This window comes from Budorcas taxicolor, chromosome 14 (assembly GCF_023091745.1).
Source record: "Budorcas taxicolor isolate Tak-1 chromosome 14, Takin1.1, whole genome shotgun sequence".
Lineage (NCBI taxonomy): Eukaryota > Metazoa > Chordata > Mammalia > Artiodactyla > Bovidae > Budorcas > Budorcas taxicolor.
Genome location: NC_068923.1, coordinates 89240376 through 89257053, shown reverse-complemented (window position 1 = coordinate 89257053; position 16678 = coordinate 89240376). Strand labels below are relative to the sequence as shown.

The 16678-nt window shown below is 42.7% G+C and overlaps 1 protein-coding gene across 1 annotated transcript in view; it reads right to left on the bottom strand.

The window, feature by feature from the left end:
* Positions 1-15418, bottom strand: part of RMDN1 (regulator of microtubule dynamics 1) — a 30954-nt gene extending 15536 nt beyond the window's left edge. The window contains exons 1-2 of the mRNA XM_052651711.1: positions 15272-15418; positions 310-427 (exon numbers count right to left, since the gene is read on the bottom strand). Of these exons, the coding sequence (XP_052507671.1) occupies positions 310-427; positions 15272-15400 (247 nt within the window). The 5' untranslated portion in view covers positions 15401-15418. The remainder of the gene's footprint in view (positions 1-309; positions 428-15271) is intronic.
* Between the last annotated feature and the right edge of the window lie 1260 nt (positions 15419-16678).

Genomic DNA, 16678 nt, shown 5'->3' with positions numbered 1-16678 from the left:
TGAAAAGTGAAACTGTTGCTAAGTTGTGTCCAACTCTGCGACGCCATGGACTGTAGCCCGCCAGCTCCTGTATCCATGGAATTCTCCAGGCAAGAATACTGGAGTGGGTTCCCATTCTCTTCTCCAGGGGATCTTCCCAACTCAGGGATAGAACCTGGGTCTCCTGCATTGCAGGATTCTTCATCTGAGCCACCAGGGAATATATATATATATATATATCAGACTGACATTCAAACATAGTAAGTTATTAACAAAATATAACAAATACAAATAACTCTTAAGTGTTCCCGATGTTTAGCTTAGGCTTACCTTTGGCTGCGGCATGAACCAAAACAGCCTGGGAAATGACTTGATAAGTTTCAAAACCCAAATAAGACAGGGCAGAAAATAATAGACTTCTTTTGAAAGTTCCTGAGTTTCCCATCACCTATGGAAAGAATTATGATCAGGGTTGTGAAAAAGAAAATTTGAAGAAACTGCTACCACAAGCAAAGATTACATCAATTTTTTTCCCACCCTCAAAGCAATCAATCCTAAGAGTATTAGAAGTGCAAAATTTACTTTGACAAAAATAATTTCACTTTGACAAAATTTTTACTTTGTCAAATTCTTCTGTAAAACTATTTTACATAGCTACTTTATAGAGAGAGCATATCATGTTAAGGAAAGATTCTTAGCAGCTAATGATGGTAGCTTGATGTAATAATCTCGGTTATCCAGGTAAATGCTAGATTGGAAGATCTACATTCTATTTGAAGAAGCATGGATATTATAATTTCATGAAACAAAATAAGAGACACCAGTATATAATCAGTATCAACCTTAAGAATAGACAAGATGAAGAATATTAAACATGGCAATTATATATAAATAACATACATGGCTTTAAATAAAGCTACCTTCAAAAGTGACCCATAAACTTTTAAAATAAACAATGAATAAAATAAAAAGCATATCCAAACAGATTTAGAAATTCACTGTCATAATTATGGGCAGAATTCTCAAGACCAATGGCTAAGGAATATATGGATATCACTACAGAAATTCTTCTCTTTTCCCATGACACTTTTCCTTTCACATAGCATCTATTTTGTCCTTTTTGTCAATTTATTACCATTTATATAAAAACAAGCTATCCTAGCTTTGTAAGCTGTAACTGTTCCCTTCTTAAAAACAAAACAAAAAGCTTCCTTTTGACTTCACATCTCCCTGCAATCTCATTTTTCAAATTCTCTTTTCAGCAAAACTCTCTTAAAAAGTTGTCTGGAGCTCTGTCTCTATTTCCTCTCTTCCCATTCTCTCTTGAACTCACACAAATCACACTTCTATGCCCACAACTCCACTGACTAGTATTCTAGTTAAGGCAAGCAAGGATGCTATTTCCTAGAAAATTCTCATCTTACTTGATCTATCAAAAGCATTTGACAGCTGTTCACTCCTTCCTTTTAAAATGTTGCTTTATTGAGAAATTGGACTTCCCTGGTGGCTCAGACAGTAAAGCATTGTAGTGGGAGACCTGGGTTCAGTCCCTGAGTCGGGAAGATCTCCTGGAGAAGGAAACGACAACCGACTCCAGTATGCTTGCCCAGAAAATCCCATGGACAGTCCATGGGGTCGCAAAGAGTCAGACATGACTGAGTGACTTCACTTATTGAGAAATAAGTGATATAAAAACTGTGTATGTGTAACAGGCATCATATGTGAAGGATACATGTAACCCTGTAAGACCACCCCACAATCAAGATAACGAGCACATCTATCAACCCCAAGTTTCCTCACGTGTGTTTCTTTCCTAAACTCTCCTTGGCTGTGCTGGGTCTGAGCTGCAGCACGTGGCACCTTCTGCTGCGGTGCCAGTCTCCTCTCGAGTTGTGGCTCACAGGCTCAGCTGCCCTTCAGTATGTGGGATCTCAGTCCCCAACCAGGGATCGAGCCCATGTCCTCGGCACCGGAAGGCGGATCCCTAACCCCTGGACCCCCAGGGTTGGCCCCCTCATGTCTGATTCGTCCAGCCCCCTTTTCTTCAGTACTTGCTGTGTTCTCTCACCCTTGAGACACTCTCCGCTTGGCTCTAAGAACACTACTCTCCTGAATTCACTCCTCTTCAACAGGTGCCCCTTCTCTTTTGCTGGTTCCTCATCTCCAAAACCTCACTGCCCAGGTGTGTCCTGCGCTAAATCCCGGAGCTTCGCTCCTCTATTCACATCATTTTGGTTTATGGCTTTAAATGCCATCAACATGCCAAAAATATGCAAATTTAATAAAGCCGAGAGGTCTCCTCCTAACTTCAGAATCATACATGCACCTGGCCAAACGTTTACAGCCGCATACAGCCTAGCAGGCGCCTCGAGCACCAGCCTCGCTTTCCCCTTCTTGGGAAATGGCAACTCCATGCTTACAGTTTCTCAAGTTGAAAAAACAAACAAAACTTCCTCACAGCCCAAATCTGAACCATATTTTAGCTTCTCACAAGTATCTAGGGTAAGAATGAGGAATTCAACATACTACAGTTTGCTGAGTGCTTTATTTACTTTCTTAAGCTTGAATATTCAAGATACCAAATACAACTGGATTCCAAACAAACCAACAGCAAAGCAGTAAAACCGAATTTGACACAGTCACATTCTTTCATTGAATGTTCCGAGTTTACTCACAGTTACCAAAGAGAAGCAAGAGGCGCCGGGACCACAGCAGATGGGGTGGGCGTGTGCCTGCTGATGGTGGTACAGGGAGGAGAGGAGAAATACTAAGATTTCCAGTAAGCCCCCAGGTTCACCTACTGTTCTGGCAGGTGTATCACGCAGAAGAAAAGATTGCACCGATTAGTACAGCTTGAGGAAACCATATATGTAGGGTGTCTGGCGCCCCTGCTGATACGATGCTCAGTAAACAATATCCTGGCTTTCTTAGAGGGGAGAAAAAACACTGTTGGGCAGCTGGCATTTCTATTCCTTATTCTACCTTAATGACATGACAGCTGACCAGTGGAACTTTGACATCAGTTTGGTTAAGGTGAAAGAGCTCTCTGCTCACTTCCGGGAAAGTAAACAAAAATCATGTTTCTAGAACTCAAATAGTCAACTGAAAGAATCAGAACTTTGTGACACCTCTGAGATGCTAACAACTTGTGAGACTGTCTGAGCTAGAATTTGCCATTTCACCTCGAACATTAGGCATTACTCAACACAATGTCTTTCATACAATGAATTCTGAAAAATATGTTGAAAAAAACCATTGAACAAAAGAAGCCAGCTATCTCTTAGACATGTCTTTTCTTCTTTGTTGCTTATACTGTTTTCAAGCCAGAAGGAATTAAAAACTCCAGACTCATCACTAGATGGAAACAATGTTTCACGTTCATCTCCTGCTTTTTTCAAACTTGTGGTCAGCTCCTCCTCCTCCTCTTAAACGCTGGACTTAAATTGTTCCTTCGGTCCTGTCCCAGGAAACAGCACCACCATCCACACTACTGGAGGAGACACAACACGGAGAATCATCCTTGACCTCTTCCTTTGAACTCCCTCATCAAAGCTCTCTTTCAGGTACACAAAGTTCACATCACTGACATCCTTTTATGGCATCCACTTATTTCCAATTCCAAGGCTACCACTAAAGTTCAAACCACCACAGCATACTCATCCTCTAGAGGGGATCTTTTATTTAGTTTCCAGCATCCATGCTGGCCTACCTACTCTTGACACTGGACAGTTATTTTTTAATTCAAATCTAGCTTATGAATTCTGTTTAAACGTCTTTCATAGTTCCCTATAACCTTTAGAATAAAATAAATACTTAACATGTCTACAAGGTTTTCAGAATTTAGTTGTGGTAAGCAGCCTTGAAAATGGTCCCCACTGGGTCCTAGTTCAAGATGGCAACCTAGGAGGATGCTGAACACACCTCCCACACAGACACACTAGACCTATCGCTACAGTTAGTAAAGAAAGGAAAGATTTCTTCCTCTGAAAGAAATGCCCAAACTAGCTGAGTGACTCCTTCCTATCAGGCAAAGGAAGAAAAACCCACTTCAAAACAGGTAGGAAAGACTGAGACAAAATTTTCTCACAAACCACAGTTTTGGTGAGGAAGGAGGCAACTCACAACCCTGAGCTTCTCTCTGAGGAATGAAGGGTTTGAACCCCACAATGGGCACCCCAACTTAAAAGACCTATACCTGAGAAGTGAGCACTCAAAGTACCTGGCTTAGAAAGGCAATGGAGCGCGGGTCTAGGACACGCAGAAGACTCAGCGCACTGAGAAGCGGCTCCTAAGGGCTCACTCAAGCTCACCTACCCCCGAGTCCAGCACAGAGGCAGGCAGCCTTTCCATGGAAGTCGTATTGGCTTACGTTAAAACTTCAGCCTGAGGAGCAGGCATCTAATTTAACACGTGTCTAGGGGCCTAGAGTAACCACTTCAGAGAACTCAGGGGCCGGGCATGTCACCGCACTCTCCCTTGGCCACACTGCAGGTAACCAGTATCTCCCCCAAGACCCTATGCATACTGAAAGGGCCTCCCTGGAGGCTCAGACGGAAAGCCTCTGCCTGCAACACGGGAGACCAAGGTTCAATCCCTGGGTCAGAAAGATCCCTGGAGAAGGCAATGGCCACCCACTCCAGTACTCTTGCCTGGAAAATCCCATGGACAGAGGAGCCTGGTAGGCTACAATGTATGGGTTCGCAAAGAGCTGGACACGACTAAGCGACTTCACTTTCACTGGTGGCTCAGACAGTAAAGGATCTGCCTGCAGTGCAGGGGACCCAAATTCGATCCCTAGGTCAGGACGATCCCCTGGAGAAGGCAATGACAACCCACTTCAGTGTTCCTGCCTGGAGAATCCCCATGCACAGATGAGTCTGGCGGGCTGCAGTCCCTGGGGTCACAGAGAGTCGGGCCGACTGAGTGACTGACACTTTCACTTGGTGCTCCAGTCTGCGCAGCTCCCACCAGGGGACGCTCCTGGCTCTCTTGACTCTGATGGCCAGTGAGGCTTACGTTCGTGAGTTTCACAGACCTGTAACAAACAGAAAAACAGTTCTACAGTGGCTAGCCTCCCTAACCCCAGGGCACAGCACAGTTAAGTCCTCTATATGTGAACCTTCAAGGAGCAAACTTTCAAAGACGTGAACGTGCACTCTCCTCCTAATCACCTAGGTTAGTTCACGTGTCTAGTGCACACTGTCAGCTGCATGCATCCTCTGTAAGTGGCTGTGCTTTTGTGCACTTTACTGTGGAGTACTATATAGAGCACAGTAGTACGGTATCTTTATTTCAGGCCCAGGATGCTGGGAAGCAAGTGTAAAAGTGGCAGTCAAGTAGCTGGTACTGCTAAGAAACAGTAACGATAGAAACAAAAGTGAAAATAATTGAGAGAGGAGCAAGCCAAAAAGATAGGAGACATTGCTTGTTCTTAAAACATGAATCATTCCACACGATTTTAAAGCAGCAGCAGGATTCTAAAGAACAAGAACAAGATCACAGAACACACGAGGTCTGCTGTCGATGATGTCAACAGTAACACCAAAGAAGCGCAGAAGAGTGCTGGGGAAGATGGAGAAACTGCTTGGTTTGTGGATGCAGGATCAGCAACAGCCTTGAGTCCCACTAAGCTTAACACTGATGCAAGAGAAAGCTAAAACCCTTTATGAAGACTTGAAGCAGAAACACAGCGAAGAATCAGAGGACGCATCTCTTAATGCCAGCCATGGCTGGTTTCATCAGTTCAAGGCTAGAGCCAAATTTCACAACGTAAAATTAAGTGGTGAGGCAGTGAGTGCAGATAGAGTAGCTGCCCAGGAATTTCCTGAAATGCTCTGAGAAATTATTGATGAAGGTACGTATTTACTCAAGCAGGTTTTTAACGAGGATGAGACAAGCCTGTACTTGAGAGGATACTAGACTGAAGTTATATCAGTATGGAGAAAAAATGATGTCAGGCTATACAGCATCAAAGGTAAGGTGAAGTCGCTCAGTCGTGTCTGACTCTTTGGGACTCCACGGACTGTAGCCTACCAGGCTCTTCCATCTGTGGGACTTTCCAGGCAAGAGTACTGGAGTGGGTTGCCATTTCCTTCTCCAGAGGATCTTCCCGACCCAGGGATTGAACCCAGGTCTTGCGCATTGTAGGTGGACGCTTTACCATCTGAGCCACCAGGGAAGTCTATATATAGCAACAAAGGACAGGCTAACTCTGTTGTGCAGTGGCAATGTTTAGGCAACATGAAGCTGAAGCCTTCCTTAGTTTATCATTCAGAGAGCCCAAGAGCCACTGAAAACATAGCCAAGGGCTCTCTTCCTGTTGCGTGGAAGAGTAACCCCAAAACTTGGGTTACACAGGCCATGTTCCAGGACTTGTTTTTCCACCACTCTATCCTGGAGGTAGAGAAATACTGCTTGGAGAAGGATGCCCCATTCCACAAGGTTTTGCCGCTCAACAATGCTCGATGTCACACCCTATTCATGGACGACTTTCATTCCATGTACTGCATCTGCCACAAAATACTTCATTGCTCATCAAACTCATGTTAAGAGTGACTTTCAAGAAATATTATTCATGTCACACTTTATCGAATCAGGAACAACCTTGTAACAATTTTGGAAGGACTGTAACACTTACAAGGCATTAAAAAACATTGACTCTGCGTGGTGTGAGGTTATGGCCATCACCGTGAATGAGGCTTGAAACAAGCACACAGTCTGTTCACAATTTTCCCAGTTTGTTCACAATTTTCTTGGATTTGAGAAAGTGGATGAGGAGTCCAAAGAGGTCTTCAGCAACTTAGTGACCCTCAGCAAGAAGCTGGAACTAGATCTGCAAAAAGGACTTCTTAACTGAACTCATGGCTGTGCAACGTGAGGAGCTTACTAATGATGATCTGATGGAACTGGAGGCCCAAAGAAAGGATGAAGAGAGACAAATGAAAGAAGTAACTAAAGAACCAAAGAGATTCATGGTGCAGGAAACGGCAAGGGCATTTTCTTTATTTGAGGAGGCACTGTTAGTTTCTGAGGCACCGGACCTGAGTGCAGAATGGTACACAAAGGTTGCAAGAGCCATCAGAATGCAGTCCAGTGCTATCGTGTCATCTATGATAAGAAGAAAAAGACCTACTATTCAGACAGCACTGGATCGTTTTATCAAGAGGGTGGGTAGAATAGAATCCAGCAAGGAATCAGAACAGCAACATCAACATCAAGTGTGAGTCATATTGCAACTTGCCCTCCGTCCCCTTTGCTGATGACCCTTCAGCTCTACTTGGGCTGTTCAGTCACTCAGTCGCAAACCCAAGGACCGCAGTACACCAGGCTTTCCTGTCCTCCACCATCTCCCAGAGCATGCTCAAGTTCATGTCCAGAGTCAGTGATGGCATCCAAACATCTCGTCCTCTGTCATCCCCTTCTCCTGCCTTCAATCTTTCCTGCATCAGGGTCTTTTCTAATGAGTCAGCTCTTTGCATAGGCGGTCAAAGTATTGGAGCTTCAGCAGCACTCCTTCCAATGAATATTCAGAATTAATTTCCTTTACGATTGACTGGTTTGAACTCCTTGCAGTCCAAGGGACTTTCAAAGTCTTCTCCAACACCACAGTTCAAAAACATTAATTCTTTGGCGCTCAGCCTTCTTTATGGTCCAACTCTCATATCCATGCATGACTACTGGAAAAACCATAGCTTTGATTTTACGGACCTCTGTCGGCAAAGTAACGTCTCTGCTCTTTCATACGCTGTCTGGGTTTGTCACATCTTTTCTTGCGAGGAGCAAGTGTCTTTTAATTTCATGGTTACAGTCACCATCTGCAGGGATTTTGCAGCCCTGGGAAACAAAGTCTGTCACTGTTTCCATTGTTTTCCCATCTATTTGCCATGAAGTGATCAGACGAGATGCTGTGATCTTCATTTTATTAATGTTGAGTCTTAAGCCAGCTTTTTCACTCTCCTCTTTCACCTCCATCAAGAGGCTCTTTAGTTCCTTTGCTTTGCCATAAGGGTGGTATCCTCTGCATAGCTGAGGTTATTGATATTTTCTCCCGGCAATCTTGATCCCAGCTTGTGCTTCATCCAGCACAGCATTTCCCATGTTGTACTCTGAATGTGAGTTAATTAAGCAGGGTGACAATATACAGCCTTGATGTACCTCCTTTCCCAATTTGGAACCATTCTGTTGTTCCATGTCAGGTTCTAACTGTTGCTTCTTGACCTGCACACAAGTTTCTTAGGAGGCAGATAAGGTGGTCTGTTATTTCCATCTCTCTAAGAATTTTCCACAGTTTGATGTGATCCACACAGTCAAAGGCTTTAGTGTAGTCAACGAAGCAGAAGTAGATGTCTTTCTGCAACTCTCTTGCTTTTTCTATGATCCAACGAATGTTGGCCATTCAATCTCTCATTCCTCTGCCTTTTCTAAATCTAGCCTGCACATTTGGAAGTTCTTGGTTCACATACTGTTGAAGCCTGGCTTGACGGATTTGAGCATGACCTTGCTAGCATGTGAAATGAGTGCATTTATGCAGTAGTTTGAACATTTTTTGGCATTGCCCTTCTTTAGGACTGGAATGAAAACTGACCTTTTCCAGTCCCGTGGCCACTGCTGATTTTTCCAAATTTGCTGGCATATTGAGTGAAGCACTCTAAAAGCATCATCTTTTAGGATTTGAAATACCTCAGCTGGAAATCCACCACCTTCACTAGCTTTGTTCACAGCGATGCTTCTTAAGGCCCACTTGACTTCAGACTCCACGATGCTTGGCTCTAGGAGAGTGATCGCACCACTGTGGCTGTCTGTGTAATTAAGAGCTTTTTTGTACAGTTCTTCTGTGTGTTCTTGCCACCTCTTCTTAATATCTTCTGCTCCTATTAGCTCTACTAGCGTCTACCTTTTCTCCTTCCTCCAGTCGGGAACTCCTCTTGCCTGTTCACTCAGTGCCAGCCCCCATATGTCAGCTTCGGTACTGTGCTACTGTACTTCTCAAAGTAACATACTATAAGATTACAGATGTTTTATTTTTAACGACTTTTTAAATGTATTATTTGTGTTAAAAGTATTATAAACCTATTACAGGATAATACTATACAGCCAACACAGTACAAGACTGTGCTAGTTAGAGACCTAGGCCAACTTTGTTGGACTTAGGAACAAACTGGACTTATGAATGTTCTCTCAGAATGGAGTTCGCTCATATGTAGAGGATTTACTGTACAGGGAAAACAGACCACACTTCCAGCCTTTCTGTGACAGAGGCCTATTAGTTTATCCTCAAAGCTAGGCCTAAGGGGAAGGTTGCTAATTAAACACACATATAAGGACCAGCTGTAATCCTCTCCAATCATAAGGCCTCAGAAAAAGACCTTAATGAAATGGAAAACAGGGATTTATCTGACAGTGTACAAAATAAGCCACAAAGATGCTCACTGAGCTCAGGGGAAAAACAGATGAACAACTTCAGAATTTCAACAAAGGGAAAGAAAATGTAAGAAAGCAGCAAACAGAATCAGAGATCTGAAGAATATAATAACTAAACTGAAAAATACAACAGAGGGTTTCAACAGTAGACTGGAAGAATGGAAGAAGGTATTAGCGAACTCAAAGGCAGGGCAATGGAACTCATCTAATCAGAGAAGCACAAAGGGGAAAACAAGAATACAGAAGAGTGAAGATAACTTAATGGACTTAAGGGACAACATCAAGCACACCAATCTTTGTATTATAGGTATCCCAGAAGGAGAAGAAGGACATAAAACTTATCTGAATAAATAGTGGCTGAAAACTTCCTTTACCTAGAGAAAAAAACAAGTATCCAGATCCAGGAAACCCAGGCAATTAAAAAAAAAAAAAAGATGAATCCAAAGAGACCCACACCAAGACACATGAAAATGGAAGTGACGCACCAAGCAGGAGACCTTAAAAGCAGCAAGAGAAAAGCAACCTTTTACACACGAGGGAGTCCCTCACCCTGCCCCGCAAGAGTTACCAGCAGGTACTTCAGCAGAAACTCTACAGGCCAAAGGGAGACAGGCAGACAGAATATATTCAAAATGCTGAAGGGAAAAACTGCCAAATAAGAACACTCTACCTAGAAAGTTGCCCTTTAGAATTGAGGCAGAGATTCAGTTTTCCAGACAAGTAAAACTTAAAGAAGTTTATCATCACTAGAATGGTCTTACAAGAAACCTTAAAGGGACTTAATTTGAAATGAAAAAGTGCTGACGAATAACAAGAAAACACATGAAAGTATAAATCTCACCTATATGAAAATTCGGAAACTCTAATGTCATAAAGATGGGGAGTTAATCGCTTATAAAGCTAGTATGAAATTTAAAAGACAAAAGTAGTAACAGTAAGTACAATAATTTGTTAACAAACACTAAAGATAAAAAGAAATATATTGTGATACCAAAAACATAAAACGTGGGAGCAGGGAGCACCAAAACTTACAGCTTTAGAAACCATTCAAACCTAAGTTACTATCAACTTAAAAGAGGCTGTTAAAGCTCTAAAATGTTTTACATAAGCTTTATGGTAACCACAAAGCAAAAACCTATAGGAGATACACCAAAGAGAAAGATAAAGGAATATAAGCCTTCTATTTCAAAAAATAAATCACAAAGGAAGACAACAAAAGAAGAAGAAACAAAGGAATTAGAAACAACTAAAAAAAGTTTAAGAAAATGGCAATAACTAAGAGTTAGTTACTGAGTCACATCTGATTCTTTACAATCCCATAGACTGTAGCAAGCCATGTTATTGGAGTTCGGCCCATAGGACTCTCCAGGCAAGCATTCTGGAGTGGGTTACCATTTCCTTCTCCAGGGGATCCTCCCAAAACACGGATCAAACCCAGGTCTCCTGCATTCCAGGCAGATTCTTTACTGTCTGAACCATGCACGTGTGCATGCTAAGTCACTTCAGTCATGCCCGACTCTGTGTGACCCTATGGACTGCAGCCTGCCAGACTCCTTGGTCAATGAGGATTCTGCAAGCAGGAATACTGGAGTGGGTTGCCATGCCCTCCTCCAGAGGATCTTCCTGACCCAGGGATCGAACCCATATCTCTAACATCTCCTGCATTGGCAGGCAGGTTCTTTACCACTAGAGCCACGTGGGAAGCCCGTATGAGCCATAGTTATCAATAATTAGTTTAAAATTAAATAGACCAAATTCCCCAATCAAAAGACAGACAGTGGATGAATAGATTGTTGGGAATTTTTTTTAAAAAAACCTTGTGAATTTTTTATTTTTGGCTTCAGAAGCAGCAGAGCAGACCTCTGACCTGCTTCTGACCTGCCTGGACACTGCTCCGATTCCATCCTTGCCTGCAAGCGCAGTAAGTTAGGCAGCACTTTAGATAAGAAAGGGAGTGGGTCTTGGAATTCTTGAATTCAAGGAGGCCTGGCCAACCCTCTGGGCTCTAACAAAATCCTATGACTCACAAAGTGAAACAAACAGCATTGTAAAAGTTTAAAAAAAAAAAAAGTTGCATTATTCCATGCAAACTGATGATGATCACCAATACAACAGAAGTACAAAGTGCCATAAGAGATTACTATGAAAAATTACACACCAACAATTTGAATCTAGAAAAAATAAATCAATTCCTACTAGCAAACAACTTGTCAAGACTGTATCATAAAAAAATTTTTTTTGAACAGACTATTTAAGACAATTGAGTCAGTAATCAAAAGCCTCTCAACAAAAAACAGCCTAGGGCTAGATGGATTCACTGGTGAATTCTATCATTTAAGGAATGAATACCAATCCTTCTCAAATGTTTTCAAAAGTTGAAAAGGAAAAACTGCCAAACTCTTTTTATGAGGCTAGCATTACCATAATACCAAAGACAGACAAGAACATTAAAAAACAAAAAAAGTACAAGCCAATATTCCTGATGAACATAGATGCAAGAATCTTCAACAAAATTAGGAAATGAAATTCAACAATACCTTAAAAGAATCATAAGCCAAGATCAAGTTGGATCTATTTTAAGGATACAAGAAAGGTAACATCTGCAAATCAGTCTGATATACCACATTAACAAAATGAATGCCAAAAACCGTATGATCATCAATAGATGCAGAAAAAGCATTTGACAAAATACAATGTCTACTTAAGATAAAATTCTGAATAAAGTGGGCACAGAGGGAATGTACTTCAACATAATAAAAGCCATAAATGACAAGCTCATACTCAACATTACAGTGTATCGTTAAGTCAGAAGTTTTTCCTCTAACATGAGAACCAAGACAAGGATACCCTCTCTTGCCACTTTTATTCAGTATAGTATTGAAAATTTCAGCCAGAACAATTAGGCAAGAAAGAAAAAAAAAAAGAAATAAAACTATCAGTATCTGCAGATGACATAATAGTACACACAGAAAACCCTAAAGACTCCATCAAAAAACCATTAGAAATAACATATACATTCAGTAAAGTTGTAGCATACAAAATCAATATACAAGAATATACTGTTTTTATATACTAATAACAAACTACCAAAAAGAGAAATTAAGAAAACAATCCCATTTATGATTACAGCAAAGAGAATAATACCTAGGAATAATAAATTTAACCAAGCGGGTGAAAGACCTGTACACTGAAAACTATAAGACTGATGAAAGAAACTTGAGAGAGTGTAATGGAAAGACATTCCACGTTCATGGTTTAGAGGAATTAATATCGTTAAAAGGCCCATACCACCCAAAGCAATCTGCAGGTTTAATAAAATCCCTATCAAAATTCCATGGTGTTTTTCACAGAAATAGAGCAAACAATCCTAAAATTCGTATGAATTACAAAAAATCCCAAATAGCCAAAACAATCTAGAGAAAAAAAAAAAAGAGCAAATCGAAGGCATCACGCTCCCTGATTTCAAACTAAATTAGTGATCAAACTAGTATGGTATTCACATAAAAAATAGACACATAGACCAATGAAACAGAATTGAGAGCCTGGAAATAACCCCATGCCTACGTTGCCAGTTAATTACTGTCAAGGATATATAATGGGGAAAGGACAGTCTCCATGGTGTTGGGAAAACTGGACAACCACATGCAAAAGAATGAAACTGGACCACTTCCTTACTCTATACACAGAAATGAGCTCAAAATGAATTAAAGACTTCATGTTAAGACCTGAAACCATGAAGCTCCTAGAAAGAAACATAAAGATAAGCTCCATGACACTGATTTTGGCTATGACTGAATGTGACACCAAAAACAAAGACAACAAAAGCAAAAAAAAGTAAGTGGGATTTCATCAAACTAAAAAAATTTCTGCACAGCAAAGGAAGCAATGAACAAAATGAAATGGCAACCTAGTGAAAGTGAAAAAAATATGTGCAAATCATATATCTGATGGGGGGTTAGTAACTAAAATATATTAAGAACTGATAAAATGCAACAGCAAAACAAAATAAAAAATCATCCATTTTAAAAAAAATGAGCAGAGGATCTGAAGAGACATTTTTCCAAAGATTTACAGACAGCCAACAGGTACATGAAAAGGTATTCAACATCACTAATCACCGGGCGGAAGCAGATTAAGACCATAACGAAATCTCACCTCACACCTGTTAGAATGGCCATTATCAAAAAGACATGATATAGCCGTTCTTAATTCATAAAGTGCATGGAAACATTTCAGTAAACAAATCAGGTAATGTTTAACACATAGTGCCTGGCTACAGTAATGGTTCAACGAATGTTAGCTGTTATTATCTAAACTATGATCATTTCACTAAAATGGAATCTTTAACTCACCAAAGCTCTAATTTGGAAACTTGAGGCTAATCTCATACTTAATACTCCTCCTGATGAAAGTGAAAGAGGAGAGTGAGGAGAGTGAAAAGTTGGCTTAAAGCTCAACATTCAGAAAACTAAGATCATGGCATCTGGTCCCATCACTTCATGGCAAACAGATGGGGAAACCATGGAAACAGTGGCTGAGTTAATTTTTCTGGGCTCCAAAATCACTGCAGATGGTGATTGCAGCCATGAAATTAAAAGACACTTACTCCTTGGAAGGAAAGTTATGACCAACCTAGACAGCATAGTAAAAAGCAGAGACATTACTTTGTCAACAAAGGTCTGTCTAGTCAAGGCTATGGTTTTTCCAGTGGTCATGTATGGATGTGAGAGTTGGACTATAAAGAAAGCTGAGCGCGGAAGAATTGCTGCTTTTGAACTGTGGTGTTGGAGAAGACACTTGGACTGCAAGGAGATCCAATCAATCCATGCTAAAGGAGATCGGTCCTGGGTGTTCATTGGAAGGACTGATGCTGAAGCTGAAGCTCCAATACTTCAGCCACCTGATGCGAAGAGCTGACTCACTGGAAAAGACCCTGATGCTGGGAAAGATTGAGGGCAGGAGAAGGGGACAGTGGAGGATGGGATGGTTGGATGGCATCATCAACTCAATAGATATGGATTTGGGTGGACTCTGGGAGTTGGTGATGGACAGGGAGGCCTCGCATGCTGTGGTTCATTGGGTCGCAAAGAGGAGATGACAGAGCGACTGAACTGAATACTCCTCCCATTCCTCTGTTCACATCATGAAACATCAACCCATGTGGCTATATCTATCCTTACGGTCATTCATCCCTCCCTCACCCCAGAACTCTGAACATACCAGGCAATCAAAAATGTGTATTTAAAATAATGAAGCCTCTAGTTCCAAACGATACATACCCAAAGCGCAACCTCACCCTTCCACCCTGTTTCAGAGATTACACAAACCAAGACCAGTCTAACAGAAATGCCAAAACTGGGATGACAATCCATCCCAACATCCTTCCTTAACATTATGCAGATGAAGCGAGAAACTCGAAAATACTTTTTTAAACCTACATAGCAAAAAAGTCTGAGTCGCAGGAATTTTCAGAATCACACCGCAAGCTTTCCCAGGTCCGACAGACTGACAGCCTCAGGAGCCGTCACCGTATCGGGCCATCACTGAAAGGGAAAAGCATCTCACGGCGGTCAAGGTCTTTCTCCCCACTGTCCCCCAGGTATTCACACAGGAGACAGGCAGGAGCAGGTTCTCCCGGGCCCTCGCTCCTCCTCCGACCCCGGTTTTCAGCGAGGAAAGCACGCTTGCCCAAAAGGGAGGATCTACATCCCTTGCGGCCACGGGAGTGCTCCAGGCGCACGGCCCCGAGATCCATCCTCAGCTCCCCACACACCCTAAGGCGACGCGGGGCCCCCGGGCCTCAAGAAGGAAGGCGCCGCCGGAGAACGGTCGCTGGGGGAGGAAAGCGGGAGAGCTGGGGCGGCGAAGGTACCTCAGAGGCGCCGAGTCGCCAAGGAACGCGCTGCCCCAGGCTGCCGGCAGCACCTGCCGGAAGTCGAAGTCCCCGGGCCGCGCTACATCCCACAGGGAGAAGGCGCCAAGGGCGCGCGGCTAGCGCCATGTTGTATAACTCGCAGGGCTGACCTTTAACCTCTTCCGCCGCAAGCAGCAGGGCGGCGCTAAAGGCGTTTCGCCTCTCCAGAGGGAGTCGCGCCTGCCCACTTCCGGTTTCACGCCTGCTTCCGGTTTCACGCCTGCTTCCGGGTCCGCGCGGCATCTTCCGGCGCACTGCGTCCGCGGGCGGGAAAAGCCCAATTGGGTGGGACGTAGTAGTTTCTCGCCCGTGCGCGCGCTGGGGTGCGGCCCGGAAGATAGTGCCTTTCTGGCTGCAGACTTCTACCCATCCTAGAAATCTGTCTTGGCTTTGGCACAAGGGCAGATCAGCATTCCATAGTTTATGTATGCAAATAAAAAACGATTTTTAAAAAAGCATCTCTGCTGCCTCCAGAGGTGGGGAGAATGCTGGTATTGGAGGGTCGGTTAAGGAAATAAATGCTTAGGAGGATTAAACTGTTCTATGTAAAGGAAAGAATGAAGGAGGAGGAGGATGTCAGAGAGAAGCCAGAGACAAAGAATGACCAGCCTAGGGACTTCCCTGGTGGTCCAGTGGCTAAGACGCCATACTTCCAACTTAGGGGGCCTGGGTTCCATCCCTTGTCAGGGAACTGATCCCACATGTTGCAACTAAGAGTCCACAATCTGCACCTAACAAGGGGCTTAGCCGAATAAACAATGTCCAGCCCACACTGATCCAGTAAGAAGGACTAGAGAGAGGAAGCCTTCGGGCAGAAGGTTAATGGCTGTTGTATGCTTTGGATTGTATGGTATGAAACCCCTGGCTTCCCTCAAAATATTCAGTACTGTGGGCCTTGCTTCTCACTGGACCACAATTCTTTTGGAGGGAAAGAAGAGGTTTTGAACCTACCTCAGAGTTGATGTGAGAGAAAATACAGGCTGAAAACCTAGTATATGGATCATATATATAGCAACTGAACTGAACTGAACTGATGAAAAAATTTTATGGGCAATAAGGGAAGATAGTTACAGGTTTTTGTTTGTTTGTTTGTTTTTTAAATAAGGTTACACTTATATAGTACTCTTAATACTACGTAGTGAATTAACACACACTTTCATTTCATTAGTCTTCCCTGGTGGCTCAGGTGGTAAAGCGTCTGCCTGCAATGTGGGAGACCTGGGTTCGATCCCTGGGTTGGGAAGATCTCCTGGAGAAGGAAATGGCAACCCACTCCAGTACTCTTGCCTGGAGAATCCCATGGACGGAGGAGCCTGGTAGTCTACAGTCCATGGCGTCGCAAAGAGTCGGACACTACTGAGCAAC